The 26,734-nt window shown below is 45.6% G+C and overlaps 1 protein-coding gene across 1 annotated transcript in view; it reads right to left on the reverse strand.

Annotated features, from left to right (window-relative positions):
* Positions 1-26,734, reverse strand: part of LOC124553940 (dnaJ homolog subfamily C member 11) — a 128,503-nt gene that overhangs the window by 46,042 nt on the left and 55,727 nt on the right. The window contains exons 5-6 of the mRNA XM_047127958.1: positions 24,865-25,035; positions 19,988-20,133 (exon numbers count right to left, since the gene is read on the reverse strand). Coding sequence (XP_046983914.1) covers positions 19,988-20,133; positions 24,865-25,035 — 317 coding nt within the window. The remainder of the gene's footprint in view (positions 1-19,987; positions 20,134-24,864; positions 25,036-26,734) is intronic.

A 26,734-nucleotide genomic window follows, 5' to 3' on the forward strand; every position in this document is an offset into this window, starting at 1 on the left:
CAACTCACCAGATCTGAACACGATCGAACATATCCATATCCAGGATGCAGCTGAATGAGGCGTCAGAGCTCATCGTCCCCCATCCCATGAATGTATGGGAATTATGTGGAGAGAGAGAGAGAGAGAGAGAGAGAGAGAGAGAGAGAGAGAGAGAGAGAGCGTGTGTGTGTTGCGCCAATTCCCTCCAGCAACCAACTAAAGCTTCACTGCTTCTGCGCCATGATGTGTCGCCACTGTTATCCGTGCCAAAGGTGGACATACTGGTTACTAGGCAGGTGGTCATAATGTTCTGGCTGATCAGTGTACAAGCTATGCCAAATTGAAAAGGAGGCCTTTGCTATAGTGGTGTCTTATCTGTAACCTCAGTGGGTGAATGTGTTTACTGAGATGGTGTGATGGCATTCCTAATTGCAGAACTGGAGTTATTGAGTTCACAGCAATTTCCTAATTTCTGGAGAGTTGTTTTTGCAGTTCGTTGCTGATGAATTCCTCCAGATCAGTACAAAGAGTGGTTATTCAATTTCTTCACACAAAGAGGGAGCATGCTACACAAATTTATCAAAAAATGAAAGAGATGTACAGCCAGCCGTGCATCGCACGATGCACATTATTCTGGTGGTGTCAATGCCCGACATAGTTTTCCAGTCTGCCATCCGATCCACATTTACACAGAACACAGTATGTGATGAAACAGTTTCTGCTTAACAATTTATGATCAGGTGCTAATGCATATGTTATGTACATGGTGTAATATAACTAATTAGCTTACCAGCCTGCAGGTAAAAGTAGTTAGCTGGAATCTGTAATTACCAGTAATGCATTATTTTGAAATCAGCATTTTGGTAATGGTTATGGGAAAAATAATTATGTATCTTTTGAAAACAATAAGTGAATACGTCATGTTAATGTTAGCATCAAATTCCAGCTTGTAACTAATAGAAGTTAATGACTAAAATTCAATTAATCCGTGTAAAGCCAATTAACAATTCATAATGTTTCACAACACGCGATATAATTAAATTCACATAGACTCTTAGGGAATCATGTTATTACAGATGACAGACTCAGAACACCTGTAATTAATTTCGTAATTACACCTAGAAATTTCTGATATAAATAAATCACCCTTTTGAGATTCTCACAAAACAAAGTTTCTGTATAAACTGTGTGGTGTCACAAGGCTTAGGCCTGTCCCACCCCTCATTAAATCGACCAAGACTTATACAAATAATTGTAAGAACAGTTATTATTATTATTATGTTCTTTAAGTTTGTTTTTGGATTTTCAGAAATACTGTGGGAGAAAGTTTATTTATGTTGCAGATAATGTGGAAGACGTTGCCCAACGATCACCACGAAAGTTCGACGTAGGGCAAGTGGGCAAGGAATAAAACGAATGCTGCAAACTACCGCCAGACACAGAAGAGCCCGGACTGCGAGGGCGTCGAGCTTCCTAGGTCGTTGTTGGACAACATCAAAGGAAGAGATATTCTGCTTTCTCTTTGTAAACAGATTGATTGAGTCTTGAAAGGTTCATGTAAAACGTGTAGGCAGGTGACACATTAGGTGGGACCCGATGCCTGTAATACTTACACAGTTATTAAAAAGTGTTAAATGGCAAAACCAATATTTCATCATTTATACAGATAAAAAGTAGTAAAGATATAGGACTAGAAGAATTGCAGCTTCAGAACGGAAAGTGATACATCGCTCAGCAATGAAGGAGGACGCAAACAGCGGGCGTTACATGGTGAAAACAAATCAACTGATAAAATAATAAGTCTGTAATTAAGCATAAAGTCACGTAACACTGCAACTGTGAACCTTGTAATCTTATTTCGCAGTCTGTAAAGTTCTGCAACTTATATTAGGACAAAAAGTTATTCATAATTAGTAAGAAATCTGTAATTTTGTGTCAAATATTAACTGCATTTTGCTGCTTCATTTTCGTCTCAAAACCAAAATACGAATACTTGAAACAATATTCATAATAAATGAACATTTGACAGAATGTTTTGTGATGCAATTTTCTAACTATAACTCGATAAATCTGTTTTGTGAACAATGAGATCAAAAGAGAATTTATTGTCAAGAAAGTATATAAGCGGTGCTGCAGTTTAAACAAAGAGAAGGTCAGGTTCTATTGTTATGCAAGGGAAGGTTTGTGTAACTTGTGTTGTTTGAGAAAATATGCAACTATCAAACTGAAGATTTTCTGGAGGTGACTTATTTAAGACACCTGATCGTCACATGTTGAGTTCTAAGGACTATCTGGAAGTGCATTCAGCATCCCAGCTTCTGCCATGTGGTGAAGATTTCTGTTATAAAAGCTAAGGAGTCAGCCTTCTGAAGTTTACTTAAATTGCCAGCAACTTGTTATTAAGTTAGTCAGTTTCTTTAAGTGTTGCGAAGTTCAATTAATTGATCGAAAGGTGACTACGTTAGATGTGTTATGAGGCAGGATTAGGTGAAACAAAGAGGAGGTGGTGCAGGCGCAGTTGAGCTGATGGCAACAAACAGTACAAGGATATGGAATGAAATTTCACATAAGCAAGTGTTAAATTGTGAAATGAGGAGGACAACCAGGAAGAACAGGAGCGTTACAAACAGAACAACAACGGACAGGAAACGAGTGACGGTGCCCACTATTCCGGTGATGTCAGCGTGATAAGGTAGAACGTGTAATCGAGAACATACTCTAGCTCCGTCAAAAATTTTAATGGGAGGTCTTTAACACCCTCCTTACAGCCTCGATATTTACCCGACGTGACTCTTAAATCTCCAACCCCTTAAAACAACATCTGACAGCCCAGAGATTCCCTTGTAACAAGGAAATGCAGGGCACTGTCAGCAACCCAGAAGTTTTTACAATGACGCCTTTCTACTCTCTTCCTATGCATTAGAATTGGTGTGTCAATGTCGACGGCAATTATGTAATGTTGTACTGTTCGACACGAACCATAATCATAATGTTGTTAATAAGATTTCTTTATACGTAACTGTAATACCCTCCACATTTGGGCACACCTTACATAACCTTTTATAGATAGATTTTAAGCAGTTAGGCATACTGACCTAACATTGAAAATATACCGTATTTACTCGAATCTAAGCCGCACTTTTTTTCCGGTTTTTGTAATCCATAAAACCACCTGCGGCTTAGAACTGAGTGCAAAGTAAGCGGAAGTTCGAATGTATGTAGCGCTACACAGGCATGCTTTGCAGGTACAAAGATAAATACTGGCGCCAAAACCTCTGCGTCAGTAAATAAATTAAAAAAAAAAAAAAAAAAAGGGTGGAAGACGAGCTGTGTTTCCTCTGCCCCAAGTTTCGACCACTGCATTTTCATACATTATCCATCGAAGTAAGTACAAATTCCGTACTGTTCATCTTCGAATGTTGCGCAGCGTTTCAATGTACTATGAAAATCCGACTGGCAAGACTGTTGGGGATGTTTGTCAATATGGCCAACACTACGTTCTGAATTTTTTCCTACCTGTGAGAAGAGATGGTTGCTAATAGGAACTTTCATGAATTGTGAATCACATGCAGTATTCTCTTCACCTTAAGAATAATACGAATATAAACATTTTGCCACATATTCTTTCGTGTTTGCTGCTATCTCATTTAAATTCTGTCTGCCTAATAAACTACGAAACTAGAGTGAGACAAAAGCAAACACGGAAGAATATACATATCATGTCATGTTTATATTCGTATTATTCTTATGCGTAATAGTGATACAGTCAGAAATGCAGCACGGCAATTGACTAGATTTTTAAATCTAAGATGACTAATTTCTGTGCAGAATGTAATGTACTAAAGAGGCGTCTGCAAAGATTTTCAAACGGAGAAAAATTTTCGATAACTCTCGTTCAGAACATCTATCATACGCAGTCTATTATTTGGTTCTTGTTGATCATTATCAAAGAAAGCTGCGAGCGACGACAGGTTGTAAACACTCATTATCAGAATGCAACAAACAATACATGACACAGTACAATAATACATTTTCAGCTTAGAGCGACGTAAAAGAACGAAGATACTGGCACTTATCAGATAAAGCAAAATAAGCAATCAATTCAAACCAGACGAAGCACGTGAAAAAGGAAGGGTACCCGTATAAATACGGTCGAAGCACCTGACACATAGCAATGGCTACCTGGTAATGCATAGCTGCTAAGCTTACGTCTCGAACCAAACTACTGTAGCTGTATCATCATTCATTCGAACTAAATTGTGTCTCATATTACAATGGACCAACTTTGTTTCGATTTGGAGCTGCGGCCTAAAACTTTCCTCTCCCCTTGAATTTCAAGTCTCAAATTTCAGATGCGGCTTAGATTCGGGAAATTTTTATTTCCGTGATTTCAAGTCTCATTTTTCAGGTGCAGCTTAGATTCGAGTGAATACGGTAATACTACAACAAAAAATAATTTACACTCTACATAACTAAGGCTAAGAGTGGAATAGAAAGAAGTGACACATCTACACAAATTATAAGTTGAAGTACCCTTCAGTGTTTTTGTGTTTGGATGTGAAGGATAATCTCATGAACTACTGTTGAGATTTTGATGTATTTTTCACTAACAAATATACTGATTAACGAGAAATGTTTGTGTGTACAGCTTATTACCACTATAGCAGACAAACTGATAATTAGTCCTACCTGTGCACAACCAGGGTGGGTTGCTACTTAGTTCAGCCAAAAATCTTTGACGACCTACCCAGTGATATAGAGGGAAACATTCCACGTGGGAAAAATATATTTAAAAACAAAGATGATGTGACTTACCAAACGAAAGTGCTGGCAGGTTGATAGACACACAAACAAACAAACACAAACATACATACATACAAAATTCAAGCTTTCGCAACCCACAGTTGCTTCATCAGGAAAGGGGGAAGGAGAGTGAAAGACGAAAGGATGTGGGTTTTAAGGGAGAGGGTAAGGAGTCATTCCAATTCCGGGAGCGGAAAGACTTACGTTAGGGGGAAAAAAGGACAGGTATACACTCGCCCACACACACATATCCATCCACACATACACAGACACAAGCAGACATTTGTAAAGCCAGAGAGTTTGAGAAGAAAGATTAAGGAAAGGCAAACCTACATTTCTAGCATTTGTAGACTTAGAGAAAGCTTTTGACAATGTTGACTGGAATACTCTCTTTCAAGGCATCTCTTTCTGAGGCATCAAGGGACCACCAATGTGGTACTGGAGGGCAGCATGGAGGCTAAAAATCGTAGAGGGAGACCAAGAGATGAATACACTAAGCAGATTCAGAGGGATGTAGGCTGCAGTAGTTACTGGGAGATGAAGACGCTTGCACAGGATAGAGTAGCATGGAGAGCTGCATCAAACAAGTCTCAGGACTGAAGACAAAGACAACAACAACAACAACAACAACAACAACAACAACAACACATGCCAAGTGGGTAGAAACACCTAGAGGAGTTCAGCAAATGCTTTCTGCCACTGTCATTGATAACGCTACAAAATAAATGAAGGAAAACAATAGTAAGGATGTCAGTGCATTGGCATTTGCAGATGATGTAGTAATGGGGAGTTACACAGGAAAGAAGTCCAGGAGAGGCTGGCCACCTGGAATGAGCATCTAAATGAACAAGGATTAACAACAAATAAAAAGAGTTGCAATATCAATCAACAGGCAGAACTAGAAAGGAAACATTCAAATCAGTTCAGTTGTACAATCAGGTTCAGAAAGTACTGTGGAACGAACAAGCCCCCTTACATCAGAAGCAACTCTCCTCCAGTTGTACTTTATCCTCATTTAATGTGCGGGCTCGGAAACCTACACAATAATCAAACTGGTCAACAACAAACTGTGAGCTGCAGGAGCCGAACTACAGTCTAGGAAACAAGTGAGGATATGGTAAGAAATGAAAAAATAAGAGGAGCAGCAAGAGTGTAAAAGTGGTTCAAATGGCTCTGAGCACTATGGGACTCAACTGCTGTCGTCATCAGTCCCCTAGAACTTAGAACTACTTAAACCTAACTAACCTAAGGACATCACACACACCCATGCCCGAGGCAGGAATCGAACCTGCGATCGTAGCGCCTAGAACCGCACGGCCACCGCTGCCGGCAGCAAGAGTGTACATACCCTCGAAAGAAAAAGTGACGAGGACCTATTTGGAATGGTTTGGCCGCATCAAATGAATGGATGAGGGAAGGAAAGGAAAACAATAGCTACCCACAGATGTTGTTGGTAGGAAGACCAAGGAAGAAAGGGCTACACAATGTGATGGAGAAACAGGAGCAAACAGGAATTAGCTGAGATACAGTCCTGAGAGAAAACAGAACACAGGCAGATACACGTAGTGTGTTTGTAAACCACAACCTGGCGATTGGAGGGTAAAACTAGTGATGATGGAATGCACAATTAATTAAATAATTTTGTTTACATGCAGGTACATAGCCTTCACAAATTTCATAAAAGGAAACACTGTCCATCATGGGCCGCACCTTCATATCTTACACGTTGTGCGATTGACCAATTTCGACTACACCGTTATCGAGCACATACACACCGACAGTATGTACTACGTCACATGTGAAGTCGCGTCCAAATTGAATTATCAATCCACACGTGAAGCCAGATGTAACGGACCATATACGATACAACTTAAGGATGAAAACACCGTTCTTTCACTACAGACTGCATCCTACCATGTCTGAATCACAACTATGGTTTAATGAATGGGAAGATGAAATTAATTCTTATAATGACCACAAATTTCATAATGGACCTTGCCGTTGGTGGGGAGGCTTGCGTGCCTCAGCGATACAGATGGCCGTACCGTAGGTGCAACCACAACGGAGGGGTATCTGTTGAGAGGCCAGACAAACGTGTGGTTCCTGAAAAGGGGCAGCAGCCTTTTCAGTAGTTGCAAGGGCAACAGTCTGGATGATTGACTGATCTGGCCTTGTAACATTAACCAAAACCGCCTTGCTGTGCTGGTACTGCGAACGGCTGAAAGCAAGGGGAAACTACAGCCGTAATTTTTCCCGAGGACATGCAGCTTTACTGTATGATTAAATGATGATGGCGTCCTCTCGGGTAAAATATTCCGGAGGTAAAATAGTCCCCCATTCGGATCTCCGGGAGGGGACTACTCAAGAGGACGTCGTTATCAGGAGAAAGAAAAATGGCGTTCTACGGATCAGAGCGTGGAATGTCAGATACCTTAATCGGGCAGGTAGGTTAGAAAATTTAAAAAGGGAAATGGATAGGTTAAAGTTAGATATAGTGGGAATTAGTGAAGTTCGGTGGCAGGAGGAACATGACTTTTGGTCAGGTGATTACAGGGTTATAAATACAAAATCAAATAGGGGTAATGCAGGAGTAGGTTTAATAATGGATAAAAAAATAGGAGTGCAGGTTAGCTACTACAAACAGCATAGTGAATGCATTGTTGTGGCCAAGATAGACACAAAGCCCATGCCTACTACAGTAGTACAAGTTTATATGCCAACTAGCTCTGCAGATGATGAAGAAATAGATGAAATGTATGACGAGATAAAAGAAATTATTCAGGTAGTGAAGGGAGACGAAAATTTAATAGTCATGGGTGACTGGAATTCGTCAGTAGGAAAAGGGAGAGAAGGGAACGTAGTAGGTGAATATGGATTGGGGGGAAGAAACGAAAGAGGAAGCTGCCTTGTAGAATTTTGCACAGAGCATAACTTAATCATAGCTAACACTTGGTTCAAGAATCATAAAGAAGGTTGTATACCTGGAAGAATCCAGGAGATACTAGAAGGTATCAGATAGATTATATAATGGTAAGACAGAGATTTAGGAACCAGGTTTTAAACTGTAAGACATTTCCAGGGGCAGATGTGGATTCTGACCACAATCTATTGGTTATGAACTGCAGATTGAAACTGAAGAAACTGCAAAAAGGTGGGAATTTAAGGAGATGGGACTTGGATGAACTGAAAGAACCAGAGGTTGTACAGAGTTTCAGGGAGAGCATAAGGCAACAATTGACAGGAATGGGGGAAAGAAATACAGTAGAACAAGAATGGGTAGGTCTGAGGGATGAAGTAGTGAAGGCAGCAGACGATCAAGTAGGTAAAAAGACGAGGGCTAATAGAAATCCTTGGGTAACAGAAGAAATATTGAATTTAATTGATGAAAGGAGAAAATATAAAAATGCAGTAAATGAAGCAGGCAAAAAGGAATACAAACGTCTCAAAAATGAGATCGACAGGAAGTGCAAAATGGCTAAGCAGGGATGGCTAGAGGACAAATGTAAGGATGTAGAGGCTTGTCTCACTAGGGGTAAGATAGATATTACCTACAGGAAAATTAAAGAGACCTTTGGAGAGAAGAGAACCACTTGTATGAATATCAAGAGCTCAGACGGCAACCCAGTTCTAAGCAAAGAAGGGAAGGCAGAAATGTGGAAGGAGTATACAGAGGGTTTATACAAGGGCGATGTACTTGAGGACAATATTATGGAAATGGAAGAGGATGTAGATGAAGACGAAATGGGAGATAAGATACTGCGTGAAGAGTTTGACAGAGCACTGAAAGACCTGAGTCGAAACAAGGCCCCGGGAGTAGACAACAATCCATTAGAACTACTGATGACCTTGGGAGAGCCACTGCTGACAAAGCTCTACCATCTGGTGAGCAAGATGTATGAGATAGATGCAATACCCTCAGACTTCAAGAAGAATATAATAATTCCAATCCCAAAGAAAGCAGGGGGCGGGAGAGGGGAATGGGGGGGGGAGAGGGGGCGGGAGAGGGGAATGGGGGGGGGGGGGGAGAGGGGGCGGGAGAGGGGAATGGGGGGGGGGAGAGGGGGCGGGAGAGGGGAATGGGGGGGGAGAGGGGGCGGGAGAGGGGAATGGGGGGGGGGGGAGAGGGGGCGGGAGAGGGGAATGGGGGGGGGGAGAGGGGGCGGGAGAGGGGAATGGGGGGGGAGAGGGGGCGGGAGAGGGGAATGGGGGGGGAGAGGGGGCGGGAGAGGGGAATGGGGGGGGGAGAGGGGGCGGGAGAGGGGAATGGGGGGGGGAGAGGGGGCGGGAGAGGGGAATGGGGGGGGAGAGGGGGCGGGAGAGGGGAATGGGGGGGGGGAGAGGGGGCGGGAGAGGGGAATGGGGGGGGAGAGGGGGCGGGAGAGGGGAATGGGGGGGAGAGGGGGCGGGAGAGAGGGCGAGAGGGGATTGGGGGGGGAGAGGGGGCGGTAGGTTTAGGAGGGGGGAGCGGGAGAGGGGGGGGGAGAGCGGGAGAGGGGGGGGGGGAGGGGGGGGAGAGCGGGAGAGGGGGGGGAGCGGGAGATGGGATTGGGCGAGAGGTGGAGAGGGGGGATGGCGAGAGGGGGAGGGGAATGGTGAGGGGGGAGGGGGAGAGGGGGGCGGGGGAGGGCCGGCGGAGGGGGCGGGGGCCGGCGCAGAGGGCGGGGGCCGGCGGAGAGGGCGGGGGCCGGCGGAGAGGGCGGGGGCCGGCGGAGAGGGCGGGGGCCGGCGGAGAGGGCGGGGGCCGGCGGAGAGGGCGGGGGCCGGCGGAGAGGGCGGGGGCCGGCGGAGAGGGCGGGGGCCGGCGGAGAGGGCGAGGGCCGGCGGAGAGGGCGAGGGCCGGCGGAGAGGGCGAGGGCCGGCGGAGAGGGCGAGGGCCGGCGGAGAGGGCGAGGGCCGGCGGAGAGGGCGAGGGCCGGCGGAGAGGGCGAGGGCCGGCGGAGAGGGCGAGGGCCGGCGGAGAGGGCGAGGGCCGGCGGAGAGGGCGAGGGCCGGCGGAGAGGGCGAGGGCCGGCGGAGAGGGCGAGGGCCGGCGGAGAGGGCGAGGGCCGGCGGAGAGGGCGAGGGCCGGCGGAGAGGGCGAGGGCCGGCGGAGAGGGCGAGGGCCGGCGGAGAGGGCGAGGGCCGGCGGAGAGGGCGAGGGCCGGCGGAGAGGGCGAGGGCCGGCGGAGAGGGCGAGGGCCGGCGGAGAGGGCGAGGGCCGGCGGAGAGGGCGAGGGCCGGCGGAGAGGGGGAGGGCCGGCGGAGAGGGGGAGGGCCGGCGGAGAGGGGGAGGGCCGGCGGAGAGGGGGAGGGCCGGCGGAGAGGGGGAGGGCCGGCGGAGAGGGGGAGGGCCGGCGGAGAGGGGGAGGGCCGGCGGAGAGGGGGAGGGCCGGCGGAGAGGGGGAGGGCCGGCGGAGAGGGGGAGGGCCGGCGGAGAGGGGGAGGGCCGGCGGAGAGGGGGAGGGCCGGCGGAGAGGGGGAGGGCCGGCGGAGAGGGGGAGGGCCGGCGGAGAGGGGGAGGGCCGGGGGAGAGGGGGAGGGGGAGAGGGGGAGGGGGGAGTGGGGAGAGGGGGAGGGGTGGAGAGGGGGAGTTGGGAGAGGGGGAGGGGGGAGAGGGGGAGGGGGGAGAGGGGGAGGGGGGAGAGGGGGAGGGGGGAGAGGGGGAGGGGGGAGAGGGGGAGGGGGGGGAGGGGGAGGGGGGGGAGGGGGAGGGGGAGGGGGGAGAGGGGGAGAGGGGGAGGGGGAGGGGGAGAGGGGGAGGGGGGAGAGGGGGAGGGGGGAGGGGGGAGAGGGGGAGGGGGGAGAGGGGGAGGGGGGAGAGGGGGAGGGGGAGGGGGAGAGGGGGAGGGGGGAGAGGGGGAGGGGAGAGGGGGAGGGGGGAGAGGGGACATATGCAACTTATGATCAGTAAAATTTTAATCATAGAAAAACTTTTGTACACTAATTATGTGACAACAGTACTGGATATGATTGAGAAGTTTTTGAATCTCTGTGATTGCAATCACTGCATACAAAGGTACTCTGAGAGTCTCCTAGAAACATCTTTAAGCACGTACCTATAACACCTCAAACTGTGTAACCTGTTGTACAATGCTGTATACCTCTTTTCAACTATTTTTTAAGGATTGCTCGGTTTAAGTAGACATGTCTCACTATCCCAGTGATTCTTGGCAGGTGAAGGCAGAGAAATAGGTGACTTCAGAACCTCTACAAGTGATACAAATTTATTCACAGCGATGTGAAAGGATACAACACAAATTTACAATGCTCACAATTTAGAATGCCCATCACTTGAAGGTGACATCAGCAGGTGGCTGCAATTTGCCTTCACACACATCAAGCTTTTTATGGGAGTTAGCTACCACATGTTGCAGGACTGGCACTGGTATTTGATTAACTTCTTCCCCAATTTGATCCCTCAGTTCCTGAATGGTGTGTGGTGGGTCACACTGGAAAATCTGAGATTTTTCAAATGAAGAAATGACACACTGAAAGGTCAGGGGATCTCAGAGGCCAACAAATGTTCCCGTTCTCGGAGAGGAGATGATTAGGAAAGATGTTCTGTAGCACATTAATGGAATGCTGCAAGATATGGCATGTGGCCCTGTCTTGTTGGAAGAATGTTTTTAAAGGTACACGAAGATCAGAAAGCTATCACACTGTTCAACATTTAGACACGACGTTATGTATTCACAGTAACAGCATTGTCATGATTGTCTTAAAAAAAAAAAAGAAGAAACCCACACCCTATGATTCCAAACCATGGTATGACACCCACACTACCACTTTCTGACTGTGATGTGGCATATAGTGAAGCATTCCAGAATTTTCACGTGGCCAATATCTAAAAGATTTCAGGATGAAATTTTCACTCTGCAGCGGAGCGTGCACTGGTATGAAACTTCCTGGCAGATTAAAACTGGGTGCCGGACCGAGAGCACTTGCAAAGGTCCCAAGTTTGAGTCTCGGCCCGGCACACAGTTTTAATCTTCTAGGATGTTTCATCTGAAGTTTTGCTCATTAACAAAGCCTGACACTCAAAAATTAGCTTCACTGCTCACCATCAAATTGTCGCACAGGCCTAGGCTGTTGTTGAACAGTTCTAAAAATTCCAGGCAAATGTATAGTCTTTTCGGGAGGTTCTCCGCATTCAGTTTTTGGACACTGTGAATTTTGTTCAGGTGTTATTGCAGTTCTTTGCACAATATTTTCTGTACACAGTGACACAGTATGTCAAGCCACAGAGCACGCTTGCATGCAGAACACATGGGACTTCAGCTGAAGTCTTCTTCCACTCTTGCAACACTCCCTAGTGTTCTCTCGCGTCTTGGGCTTCCATCTCTCTTTCACACCAGATCACATGATTCCTCACAGTTCTGCACTCGCACTTCGACAGCACGTGCCGACAAGACAGGGGAACGATGAGCGAGAACGTAACGATCGCAAAATAAACACTACACGACCACACGTAGCTGTCGTCGTCATCAAAGAAAGTTTTTGCAGCAACAGTGTGTCATTCACCAGTCCACTCGGAGTCAACGGTAAGGAACTGTTGTCCGGAGCACCACTCCCATTTCCTAATTCCTAGTGTAACACATCATTCCCAGGGTTACCTAATCGCTCACTTCACTGCCACAGCTATTACCTCCCAAGCGTATCCTAGCCGATCTGCTCGTGCAGCGTAACACGCAGTGCCGTAGCTTGCGAGGCTGGGAGGAGAGCCAGATCTGGTCGGATTGATGACCGTGGGCCGGTACACTGGCCAGTGTGACTGCTGCTGTAAGGCAGTCTCCAGTGCTCATTCACACAAATGCCAGGCTAGACACCAAATTCTGCCTCAGAGAATACGATGCACGAAGATTAAAATAAGACGACACAGAACAATCTTTACACAATTCGCAAACAGGTGACACACACGACTTGCCTCCCGTAGGCTACCTTGATGACTGATTTCAGACAGGCCATCTGGTCACTGAGTTAAATGAACATAAATTTTGTCACATCCTGAAAAAGTGGAACCCGTACCAGACAGGATAAACACTAGGAAAAAGAGGAAGCACAGCACATCTACCGGTAGTCGAGTCCTTTGGCAGCTAGACATTTGGTGGGAACTATAGTGCTGACAATGCAAAGTTTTGCATTTTTATGGGTCTGTGTGTATTCCGGTAGTCTGTGGGCTGCTGAAGTAGGAGTCAGAATTTCGAGGAACAGAATTACTACTAATATAAAACATATAATTAATGTAGACAAGTAAGCAGTAGAAATGTGATGACAGGAAGAACAATAATTTGTAATTCTGTACTTATATCCTGTTTAATTTTTATTTTACTAAAATGGAGTGCCCATGCTAAAAAGTATTTTGTCAATTTTCATAACTGCATCCAATAGCTGTTGGAAATACAACTACAATACTTGTTAATATTGATATCGAAAAGATTTTGCAAAAGAGTACAAGAAACAAACTAAAATTGGAAAGCAATGTGACTCACTACTCTTTATCTAACAATATCATGCAAAATATATATAAAAACAAAGGTGCTGTAACTTACCAAACGAGAGTGTTCGTATGTTGATAGAGACAATAAAAAACACACAAACACACACAAATTTCAAGCTTTCGCAACCCACGGTTGCTTCATCAGGAAAGAGGGAAGGAGAGGGAAAGACGAAAGGATGTGGGTTTGAAGGGGGAGGGTAAGGAGTCATTCCAATCCCGGCAGCGGAAAGACTTACCTTAGGGGGAAAAAAGGACAGGTATACACTCGTGCGCGCACACATATCCATCCGCACATATACAGACATATGTCTGCCCGTGTCTGTATATATGTGTGTGTGTGTGTGTGTGTGTGTGTGTGTGTGTGTGTGTGTGTGTGTGTGTGTGTGCGCGCGCGTGTGTGTGTGCGCGCGTGTGTGTGAGCGCGAGTGTGTGTGAGCGCGAGTGTGTGTGCGCGCGCGAGTGTGTGCGCGCGCGAGTGTGTGCGCGCGCGAGTGTGTGCGCGCGCGAGTGTGTGCGCGCGCGAGTGTGTGTGCGCGCGCGAGTGTGTGTGCGCGCGCGAGTGTGTGTGCGCGCGCGAGTGTGTGTGCGCGCGCGAGTGTGTGTGCGCGCGCGAGTGTGTGTGCGCGCGCGAGTGTGTGTGCGCGCGCGAGTGTGTGTGCGCGCGAGTGTGTGTGCGCGCGAGTGTGTGTGCGCGCGAGTGTGTGTGCGCGCGAGTGTGTGTGCGCGCGAGTGTGTGTGCGCGCGAGTGTGTGTGCGCGCGAGTGTGTGTGCGCGCGAGTGTGTGTGCGCGCGAGTGTGTGTGCGCGCGCGAGTGTGTGCGCGCGCGAGTGTGTGTGCGCGCGAGTGTGTGTGCGCGCGAGTGTGTGTGCGCGCGAGTGTGTGTGCGCGCGAGTGTGTGTGCGCGCGAGTGTGTGTGCGCGCGAGTGTGTGTGCGCGCGAGTGTGTGTGCGCGCGAGTGTGTGTGCGCGCGAGTGTGTGTGCGCGCGAGTGTGTACCTGTCCGCTCCCGGGATTGGAATGACTCCTTACCCTCTCCCTTAAAACCCACATCCTTTCATCTTTCCCTCTCCTCCCCTTCTTCCTGACCAAGCAACTGTGGGTTGCGAAAGCTTGAAATTTGTGTGTGTGTTTGTGTGGTTCTTATTGTCTCTATCAACATACCAACACTTTCATTTGGTAAGTTACAGCATCTTTGTTTTTAGATATATTTTTCTCACGTGGAATGTTTCCCTCTATTATATTAATATCATGTAAAAGACAGATTGCGACTCACCACACACACACACACACACACACACACACACACACACACACAAAACCACTGTCTGGCTGCTGAGGCCAGACTGCGAACTGCAGGGCAAGGTGGGAGAAGCAATCTGGGTGGCTGGGTGGTGGAGGTAAGGAGCAGGCTAGGACGGGGAGGGGGAGGGGCAAGGAGAGCAAAGTAGGGGTGGGGGGACAGTAAAATGCTGCTTGTGAGAGTGTACAGGGATAATGTGGGGAGAGAGTAGGGCAGCTAGGAGCAGTTGGGAGGTTAGAGGACTGGGAGGGCAGCAGAAATGGAGAGGAGTACAATGACTGCGGGTCTGCAGGTGGAATAGAAGGCCGTGTAGTGCCGGAGTGGGAACACGGAAAGAGACATGTGGGTGAAGGACAATGACTAACGGATGTTGAGGCCAGGAGGGTTACGGGAACGTAGAATATACTGCAGGAAGATTTCCCACCCGCACTCTTCAGAAAAGCTACAGTCAGTAGGAAGGATCCGTATGACACAGGCTGTGAAGCAGACAATGAAATGAAGCACATCGTGTCGAGCCTCGTGCTCGGCAACTGGGTGGTGCGGCTGTTTGTCGGCCGCAGTTTGACGACGGCCGTTCGTTCGGACAGACAGCTTGTCAGTTGTCGTGACTGGGTAGATTGAAGCGTAGTGGTTGCAGCTCAGCTTGTAGATTACACGACTTGTTTCACAGGTAGCCCTGCCAGCCTGTGAGCCGGCTGGTGTAGGTGGCGGTGGTGGGAGGCTGTACGGGACAGATCTCGCATCTAGGTCTATTTTTGGGGTACGAGCCACGAGGCGAGGGATTGGGAGCAGGGGTCGTGAAGTTACGGACAAGGATATCGTGTAGGTTTGATGGGCAGCAGAATACCACTGTGGGAGACGTGGGAAGGATCGTGGGTAGGACACACCGACCCCTACCCCTTTTCTTTACCCCCACCACCTAGGCTGCTTCTCTCACGACGAGCTGTAGCTCGCAGTCTGTCCCCGTCAGCCAGAGACGGTGGTTACGTGTTTGAGAGTTGTGTTTGTGTATCTTGTCTAATGTAGAAGGCCTTCTGGCAGTCTTTTTGTTGTGCCTATCTGAGACTCAACATCTCCGCTCTATGGTGAGTGGCACTCTATCCTTTTCATATTATTGTCATTATTCCATCCCGCATTTTACACGGTTTAAAAATTTTGTACGGCAGTCGAAATCACGTCCTGCGAGTGCCTAGTGTAGTGACGGTCAGTAAGGGTGGAGTATATTGAAATATGCTCACTATTTTTATATACTCGAATTTAGCATATTTCGTGACAGTACTCACTTTTCCGTGAAATGTTTACAAGGTGATATTTGTCTTTTTATGTTTGCTTCATTCGTCTAGTGAAAGTATGATTCCACAATGCTGTTTCGTCGGCTGCAGAAATGACCCGGTTCAATGCGTTTGCCTCATTTTTGGTGCTTCAAATACCATTTCTTCGAACGTGGTCCCTTCTTGATGTTTATATAAAAAAGTAGTAACATAATTCATTTTTCCTGTTCACATGGAAATTATTATAACGGCAACCTCCACATTGTTCCACTGTTACACACACACCGAGAGTTCACTGCCGGCTGACTACGGTCAAAGACGACTCCAGCGTCAAAGACGTTTTACACGACACACGAGCTTCCACTTGTAACCAGTCTCTTTGATATTCTTCATCACATCTACTAATATTAATCAATATGCCGTCACTCTCAAACATATAAGCAAATTAGCATAAAATAAGGCAAATTACAATTCATAAAAAAATATTCTGACAAAAATATAAGAAAACATTTACAACCTCCCTCATTAGATTTGGTATCGACAAAATTGGTAGAAAATAACACACCTCCCAGATCCATTACAGTATGTTTGTGCAAGATGTGAATGACACTCATCTGGTTGATCCCATACTCTCAGCAATACGTCTCTTGCCACCGTGAGGACTGATAAGTGTCACAGCCAGAACAGCTTCTCTGTGTGCTCTGCCAGTTGCAATTTTCATATTCGTCTGGGGGTGCCTATACCTGTGTACCATTTTGACAGCATTTCTTTGAAATTCACCACATAAAAGTAACATTTCTAACTTCTCCTAATTGGTGTACATGCCTGAATGCAAGGAATGTTGAAGCAGAAATGACTAGCCAAAAGAATACACATTTCCAGCTAGTTGTGCAGTGCAGTAAATGGTCAAAAGGCTCGAGGCAACAAAGTAACCTGCACAAAAGCATTTACAATACAACAGCCCAATCCGGCTGACTTGCCTTTCAATTTTAGAATATTTCATGCATTCTTTCATGAGGAGTTTAAACCTCAAAATTTTTGAGCTTTATAACACAGTGCTCATCTTTTCAAGTGCTTTTGGATGCCATTAAAAAAGTATTTCATTCTTCCAGGGATCTTGGGTGTAGTGCTGGAGGCAATCATCAAAGTTTCACAATATTTCAGTGAACGACAGTTCCGCCATCATCAGGTGGTACTAATGGAAGGAGTGATCTGTGACGCACTCCCTATATAGTTATAATAGAGGGAAACATTCCACGTAGGAAAAATATATCTAAAAACAAAGATGTTGTGACTTACCAAATGAAAGTGCTGGCAGGTCGATAGACACACAAACAAACACAAACATACACACAAAATTCAAGCTTTCCCAACAAACTGTTGCCTCATCAGGAAAGAGGGAAGGAGAGGGAAAGACGAAAGGATGTGGGTTTTAAGGGAGAGGGTAAGGTGTGTCTGTATATGTGTGGATGGATATGTGTGTGTGTGCGCGCGAGTGTATACCCGTCCTTTTTCCCCCCTAAGGTAAGTCGTTCCGCTCCCGGGATTGGAATGACACCTTACCCTCTCCCTTAAAACCCACATCCTTTCGTCTTTCCCTCTCCTTCCCTCTTTCCTGATGAGGCAACAGTTTGTTGCGAAAGCTTGAATTTTGTGTGTATGTTTGTGTTTGTTTGTGTGTCTATCGACCTGCCAGCACTTTCATTAGGTAAGTCACAACATCTTTGTTTTTAGATATAGCACTCCCTATATATATATATATATATATATATATATACACACACCTGTGAGTCCAGAGTTCTGACCTCGCAGTTTCTGCGCCAAGCTCAGTCGTGTGGGGACGTGCGGCGGCAGTGATCGGAAGAGCCCCAGTTGTCTGCCGGCCACTGGCCGCATCTCGTCTTGCGTATGGATGTTACGATTTTGTACGATTGAGCTACGTATTGGCTTCAATGCCTTAGTTGGAAATCTGTGTCCTTGTCTACTAAATTATCTGTCATATGTATTTCAATAGCTTCTTTAAAAATGGAATCCCAAAATTTGTTCACATTGGCCAAGACTCATTTGCTGATAATTCCTCGAACATCCATTCTCAATACAATGTTCTGCTATTGCCGACTTGCCGGGCTGCAGTAAGTGGGTGTAATGCTCGTGTCCTTTGCAGCGATCTTTGATAGTGCAGATTGTGTGGCCAGTATAGGTTTTCCCTACATTCACACGGGACTTGGTACACCTCCAGTTTTTTTGAAATGCAATCGTCTTTGAAGGACGCTAAAGAGCTAGTAGTTTGGCTGGAGGGTGGAACACTAGCATTATTTTGTATTTTCGCAATAGTCTCCCAATTTTGGAGACTGTTCTCATAATGTCTTATTTTCTTCTGCTTTCGGGATTTTATCATCCGTGGTATTCTTGGGATTCTCGTGTTGTAGGGCCATCCAAATCTGTCATCTGGTGAATCCATTTTCGTGGAAGACAGACTCCTGGTGTTGCAGCTCCCTCTTCAGGCTCTGTTCATCTGAAATAACGGATGCCCTGTGTTCGAGGGTGTTCAGCACACTATATTTTTGCGATTGTATTGTGATAGCTAGAGATGTGTAGTTATAAATCTGTACGAGTCGGCTTCCGATAAATACTGAGCAAGCAAACCGTCGGGTCTACATCGAACTAGAACATTGAGAAACGGAAGTTTGACACCTTGTTCTTTCTCTGTGGTAAATTTGATTTTTCACAGTTGCAGTTATGATGTCCTGAGAACTCCCCGACTTTTTGGAGTCCTTGTAGCCAAATGAAAACATATCGTCAAAATAACAGAGGAAACAGAGGATTTTTAGTTCCGCAGTTTCCACTGCTAAAGTGCTCCATAAACATATTTGCTACGACTGGTGAGAGATGGCTGCTCCTTGCTACACCATTAATCTGCTTATAGTACTGTCCATTGGAAACAAAGTAAGCTGCTGTTAAGACTCGTCTGAAAAGCCATGTCAGCTCTTGCTGATAAACTTTCTGGGGAACTAAAGTGAAAAGTGAGACAACACCAAAACTCGCCATATTGTCACCGACGCAAGACTCAGTATACCAGCCAGGTGTTTTGCCACAGGGTACGTTGGTGTCTCAATATTGCTCACTATTGGACGCACGCTTTCCTCGTGTGTTTAGGGCCCACCATTCAGTCGGAGTGACACAGGAGTACACTGGTGACACGATTTTGCAACGTCATCCTCGGGCACCCCATTTTCTAACAGAACGGAGATACTTTGCTGTGCTTTCTTTGTTGGAACTGCTTCTATTTTCCGGTATGCTGGATCATCCACGTGTTCAAACATTTTCCAATCTTAGTCATTGCACTGCAGAACCACGGCTTTGCCCTTATCAGCTGGAAGAACAACAATTTCTTTGTCTACTCTGAGGATAAGATGTGTTTTCTTTTCTGCTCTCGAAATGTCACTGTTCTGAGATACGTACAGTGTGTTACTGGTGTACTCTGCCGAACAAGCGAACACAGTGAAGGCTGCAGCCTACATTAAAACTTCAGTTGCGTCGTGCCCTCTGTGACAAACTCCACAACATTAATGCCGACAGTGTCAAACTCCTTCTCGACACTGCTCGACCCCGTGTTGCTGCTCCCGTTAGTGACAAAATGGTGAAATGTGGGTGGGAGGTCTTCCAGAATCCACCGTACAGCCCGGATCTCGCACCGTCGGACTTTCACCTGTTCGGTCCTGCGGAGAAATTCCTGGCCGGTCGACACTTTGCGACAGATGTGGAAGTGAAATCGGCAGTCTGCAAATGGCCGTGTTTTGACCAAATGGACTTCTGCAAACGGGGCATACTGTAACTGGTACCACGACGGAAGAAATGTGTCGGGAACATCGGTGACTGTGTAGAAAAGAAGGTAAAAGGTCATTTGTGATTTTTTTGTTTCGTTACCTTCTAAACCTTACAGTAATAAAATTATTGCGCGTTATTTTCCGGTCTTCCCTCGTATAGCCTTCTGTGTAGCTAGTAGCCTACACTCCACTCGTCACCAACTTCCAGAGTTCAAAGTTACATTCATTCAGTGGGAAAAGATATGCACCGAGGAAATCACAGAGTCCCTCAGACTCGGAGTGCCAGCAGCGTCCGCGACAGAGTTTGCCGCCACTCGGCTGCGTCTACTTACTCAAGACCAAGCCCGGCCTCAGGCCGTGCGGTGTAGACTGAAAGGTCATGCCGGCATTCGCGAACGTCCGTTTGCTCAGCGTCCGGAACGTCCGCAGCGACAGCATCGGTCCTCCCCCGATGCTGACCTCCGTCTCCACCCAGCCCCTGCAACAGTCACCCAACAGGTCAGCTCCTCCCACTAACACTGGAGAGTACTGTAGTCATGTGAGAAGAATGTCCGCAAGGAGTCAGGTGTGGAATGGTGGAACAGTCCTTCCCTCACTCTGTTATGCCCCACACATGCCTACAGTCAGTGTTATCTGACACCTGAGAAAGATGCCTCTATTAGTAGACTTACTGAGGAGCAATGTCAAAGAAAGTGGAAGTACGAGTTGGGGTACAACGAGGTGATGCACCGCCGTTCTTATTATTTGATCTCGTTACTGAAAAAGTTGTACACGAGATGAAAAGATTAGGAAAGGGCATATAGCCCGGTCAGCAAACACCAAAAGAGTTTGAAAAGGGGGAAAAATTAGAGTAATCACAAATTTTTGGTACAGCAGTAGGAGGAAGTACCACCAACAATATAATAAAAATCCTGCACAGTGGGACGTGAGCGTAAGAGTGGGGCATTACGGTCGCTTTGTTATGTTTATTTTTAATAACTCGAAAACTGTGGCTTCTAGTGAAAAGGTTTTTAAATTGAAAATTAAACTACATTAAATTTCCTCCGAAAGAATCCTATTCATTTTCTCACTCAGACTTGTAGTTTTCTTAGTACCGTGAATGGAAAAATTGAAGATTATTGAAACAGTGTTTTAACAGCACAAAATTTGTTTATTTTTAAATGAAGTGTGTTAAGAGCGTATATTAAATGTGTGTACCACATCTAAACAAGGTGGAACCGTATAAAGGGATAAAATGTATTCTGGGATGTAACAGAGTGGAGGGGAAAGTCGGAGGATAGATGCACGAAGGAAGGGAGATTGCCAGATTGTGTGTGGCTGTTGAGGGTAAAATATCATTTTGGGGAAAGTGGTGTGTTATTCCCTCTGTCTCTCTAACTGATGAAGGATAGTTGTGACCTCGAACAAGCACTTTTGTTATTTTATTAAGTGTTTGTTTTAGACCGCATATTACGCGGGAAATTTTGTTTCTTTTGTGCACGTCACGAGAGTGAAATTGGACGTAGATAACCTACAATGCAGGGGTGACGGGGGCCGAATTCCTGTGCGTGGAGACACCTGCTCATCGGGAAAGTTACTCCGTGAAAACGCCGTCCCACCTCAGAGATTTGCTGCGGGCCACAGAACCTCGACGTGAGGGACAACTGTCACTGTGACACTTGCCAAGGGAGACTCGTAGAAAACAGACAGAGCTAAATGACAAGGCATTTGTGTTTTGTAATCTTTGTTTAAGCTTCCTATAGTAATTATCCAATAATGGAGGTAAAATCATGTGAGGTAAAGAAGCAGCATAAATTTATTTTGTACATAGTGACCGGTGTAAGTAATGGCGACCACAAAAACTTGTAGCCTGTGCAGTCCACCTTCATATAATGCCTGAACAATGGTACAGACTTTACATTCCATTGTGCACATCCCTACTTCATAGGTCTGCAAACTGCACAGCGAGAGGTGTTTCCCTATTCTTCTTACACCACTACATCACAAGAGGCCATTCCAGGGCGTTTCAGAAAGTTATACTGACCCTTTCACAGGGCACTTTATGAATATGCAGAGATGCCTGGGGGTTGTTTATTTTCCACAATTTGAGTTAACACTAAATGGAATAAGATACGAGTTACTAATAAAACGAACACAAGAAACACAATCTACGTAAATCTCTGCACTGCTAGAGGGCAGGCAGCTGTAGCATTCTCCCACCACAAGCGCTGCTCGCTTTTAAGTTCCAGTCCAATTATCTCAGTTTATGTGTGAACCGAGTTGTTAATACAAGTTTTTCAGTCTATAATGATTTGTGTGTCAACTGAGGCTCAGTGTACATAGTCGTACACAAAGTATATTTTGAAAATGGGTGACAAAAGTCACGGGACAGCGATAGATACATACACAGATTGCAGTAGTATTGCGTACACGGTTTTTGATGTGATTACAGTCACACAACAGAAACTAACAGACTTTGAAAGCAGAATTGTAGTCGGAGGTAGACGCACGGGACATTCCATTTGGGAAATCACCACGAAATTCCATAGTCCGAGATCTACTGTGTCGAGAGTGTGCGGAGCATACCAAATTTCAGGCATTATCTCTCCCCACAGATAATGCAGTGGCCAATGGCCTTCACTTAACGACCGAGAGCAGTGGCGTTTGCATAGAGTTGTGAGCAATAACAGGCAAGAAATAATGTGTGAAACAATTACGACAAATGGCTCAAATGGGTCTGAGCACTATGCGACTTAACTTCTGACGTTATGAGTCGCCTAGAACTTAGAACTAATTAAACCTAACTAACCTAAGGACATCACACACATCCATGCCCGAGGCAGGATTCGAACCTGTGACCGTAGCGGTCGCTCGGTTCCAGACTAATTATGACAAATATATCCATTAAAACAGCAGGGCGAAATTTGGTGTTAATAGACTATGGCAGCAGATAACTGACAAGAATGTCTTTGCTAACAGCACGACATCACCCGCAACGCCTGTTCTGTGCTTGCGACCACAACAGTTTGACCACAAATGACTGGAAAACAGCAGCCCAATTAGATGAGCCCAGATTTCAATTGATGAGAACTGATGGTAGGGTTTGAGTGTGGCACAGACCCTGTGAAGCCATGAAGGTTGTGAACAAGGCACTGCGCAAGCTGCTGATTGCTCTATAATGGTGTGGGCCGTTTCTGCATGGAATGGACTCCTCTGGTCCAACTGACTGGAAATGTACACAGATTGAGACCACTTGTGGCCATTCAAGGACTTCACATTCCCATACACAATGGAAGTTTTTATTGATGAAAATGCACCATGTCACTGACCTCAATTCAATGTGAATGGTTTGAAAAACATTCTGGACAATGTGAATGAACGACTCGGTCACCTAGATCGTCTGACACGAATCCCATCGAACATTTACGGGATACAATCGACAGGTCACTTCGTGCACAAAATCCTGCACTAGTATCTCTCCTACTTCTACACTCTGCAAACGACCGTGAAGTGCATGGCAGAGGGTATGTTCTATTATTAAGGTTTCTTCCCATTCCATTCATGTAAGGAGTGTGGGAAGAATGATTGTTGAATGCCTCTGTGTGTGCTATAATTATTCTAATCTTGTACTCACAATCCCTATGTAAACGATACATAGGAGATTGCTGTATATTCTTACAGTTATTATTTAAAGCCTATTCTTCACACTTTCTTAGTAGACTTTCCCATTACGGATGTCTATTGAGGCAGCACAGCTAAATATGTCTGCAGAGGACTTGTTGTGTCTGTGCCATGTCAAGCTGCTTCACTGTGCTGGACAAAAGGAGGTCTGACACGATGTTAGGCATTATCCCTCAAATTCTGTCACCCGGACATATTATATTAACTGCAGTTACTACTGTTATGCACACGTTGTCAGAGTTAGACTGTGATGGACACTGTATTGTCTTTATTGATAATAAATGTGGGAAAAGTCACATTTGTTAAAAAATGTCTGTGAGCACTATGGAGAAGAAATTAAAACTTTAAGGTTCGCCGATGACATTGTAATTCTGTCAGAGACAGCAAAGGACATGGAAGAGCAGTTGAACGGAATGGACAGTGTCTTGAAAGGAGGATATAAGATGAACAACAACAAAAGCAAAACGAGGATAATGGAATGTAGTCGAATTAAGTCGGGTGATGCTGAGGGAATTAGATTAGGAAATGAGACGCTTAAGGTAATAAAGGACTCTTGCTATTTGGGGAGCAAAATAACTGATGATGGTCGAAGTAGAGAGGATATAAAATGTAGACTGGCAATGGCAAGGAAACCGTTTCTGAAGAAGAGAAATTTGTTAACATCGGGTATAGGTTTAAGTGTCAGGAAGTCATTTCTGAAAGTATTTGTATGGAGTGTAGCCATGTATGGAAGTGAAACATGGACAATAAATAGTTTGGACAAGAAGAGAATAGAAGCTTTCGAAATGTGGTGCTACAGAAGAATGTTAAAGATTAGGTGGGTAGATCACGTAACTAATGAAGAGGTATTGAACAGAATTGGGGAGAAGAGGAGTTTGTGGCACAACTTGACAAGAAGAAGGGACCGGTTGGTAGGACATGTTCTGAGGCATCAAGGGATCACAAATTTAGCATTGGAGGGCAGCGTGGAGGGTAAAAATCGTAGAGGGAGACCAAGAGATGAATACACTAAGCAGATTCAGAAGGATGTAGGTTGCAGTAGGTACTGGGAGATGAAGAAGCTTGCACAGGATAGAGTAGCATGGAGAGCTGCATCAAACCAGTCTAAGGACTGAAGACCACAACAACAACGTGAGCACTATGGGACTTAACATCTGAGGTCATCAGTCCCCTAGAACTTAAAACTACGTAAACCTAACTAACCTAAGGACATCACACACGTCCTTGCCCGAAGCACGATTCGAACCTGCGACCGTAGTAGCAGTGCGTTTCCGGACTGAAGCGCCTAGAACCGCTCGGCCACAGCAGCCGGCTCAAATTTGTTAAAAGTTGCCTGGTGTAGATTATTGGAATATTTCCCATAATACCCGTTCTTCAGCTATTTGAAGATATTTCTCCTATGAGACTGAGTGCAGAATAAGTTTTCCAAAGTAGACAACTAGACAAACACAGACACAGAGGTGGGAATATATTCCTTCGGAACTGTAAGATATGCAAGATAATAACGGCCACAGGTCTCAGAAGTGCAGTGGCGGGCACCGAGACGGACCTGTCGGACAGCAGGTGGCGGCACGTCGCGCCCACCGTGCCTTGCCCCGTGCCGTTGTGCATCGCCAGCTGCCCCGACAGCGTCACCGTGTCCCGCAGTGTGATCGGCGCCTCGGTCGACTGTGAGAAGCTCATCCCCGACACCTCCACCATGGGGAACCATCCTGGCTCTCTGTAACAGACGGGTAACATTTCTGGCAGTGTACAAAATAAATTCTGCATCGTACTTAATGTACTGAGATGATATCTAAATATACAACAGGCTGGTGTAAATCGGATTGTTTTACATATCAGCTATTATGATTGTTGGGTATGATACTACTCGATCGTCAGCATCGTCTCAGGCCACAAGTGGCCCATCGGGACCATCTGACCACCGTGTCATCCTCAGTTTGGGATGCGGATAGGAGTGGCGTGTGGTCAGCACACCGCTCTCCCGGTCGTTACGACGGTTTTCTTTGACCGGAGCCGTTACTGTTCAGTCGAGTAGCTCCTCAGTTGGCATCACGATGCCGAGTGCACCCCGAAAAATGGCAACAGCTCACGGCGGCCCGGACGGTCACCCGTCCGAGTGCCAGCCATGCCTGACAGCGCTTAACTTCAGTGATCTGATGTGAAACCGGTATAGCCACTGCGGCGAGCCGTTGCCTTTAGTCCTCAAAACAGTCTTCTAAATGTACAGCAACATCACACTCTTTACAATGCTATGCACTTTCACTTCTTTCTCCTCTCAAATCACAAACAACACACTTCTCTGTGACTTTTTTATTCTCATTTGGGAGTATGTGCATTGAGAAATGAGCCCACATTTTTGCCTGAAGTCTGACAGGGATGGTACTCACTGATGGTTACCCACGAACAGAGTACCCAGGTAACTGTGCAGAATGTTGTATCAGTTGCTGTGCAGCATTTGTCCTGTAGTCAGTGGAACAAGTCTTTTTTTTTTTTTTCTTCCACTGACCTCGTGACCGCAATGCAGGAGTTGAAAATGCACAAACACCACGGAGATCAAAAATCAATCTATATAAGTAACACAAAGGGGGAAAGGTTAATGGTTTAAAGTCATATAGGATCAATCCATATGAAGTGGTCCAGTGATGGTTGCTTGACCATTTTTAAATATTTTAATTTTTTATGTGTGATTGCTCTATGTTTGATAAATTCAAAACAGTTTTTAAAATAATTTACCTTGCAGCTTTACTGGATGACGGCGATTTTTATTTGTACATGCGCGATGATTCTTCAGTCTGGAGAAATTAGCGAAAATTTGAATATCTCTGCACTGGGTTAAGTTACAACATTGCAATTGACATCATCGTTTTTTAGAAAAGTGTCCTCTAAAATATTGTCTATTACACAACATAACCTAAATTCAAAAATAACCAGTCAAAATGACCTCCAAAGTTTGGTATCCAAATTTTCAAAAATAAATTATTTAGGCCCGAAAATAACAAACAAGGAGTGATTTATGAGAATCTATTTTTCCTATAGTTAGGTATCATACACTACTAGCCTCATATAGAGCAAGAACACTTACAAATGCCTTAATTTTTTTATATGTTTTTGAAATTTGAAAATTTTAATTTTTTGTAAAGTTTGAAGTTAGTTATCTCAGGAGGGATAGAATATAAAAAACATGATTTTTGCACAGTTTGTACACCTATATGATAGCAATGTACTGTAAAAATTTCAACATTGATATGTGACTGAACAAATATAAGAACTTTTGAAAATGAAGAAATAATTCATATCAGTCTACAACTGATCTTATGGCTGTTGCCTATTTAAATGGTTTATTGCTTCATTGTAGTAAAATTTAATTGTGACATATATTTAGTTAACACTATCACCCAACATTCATTTAGTTTATT

This window comes from Schistocerca americana, chromosome 11, assembly GCF_021461395.2.
Source record: "Schistocerca americana isolate TAMUIC-IGC-003095 chromosome 11, iqSchAmer2.1, whole genome shotgun sequence".
Classification (NCBI taxonomy): Eukaryota; Metazoa; Arthropoda; class Insecta; order Orthoptera; family Acrididae; genus Schistocerca; species Schistocerca americana.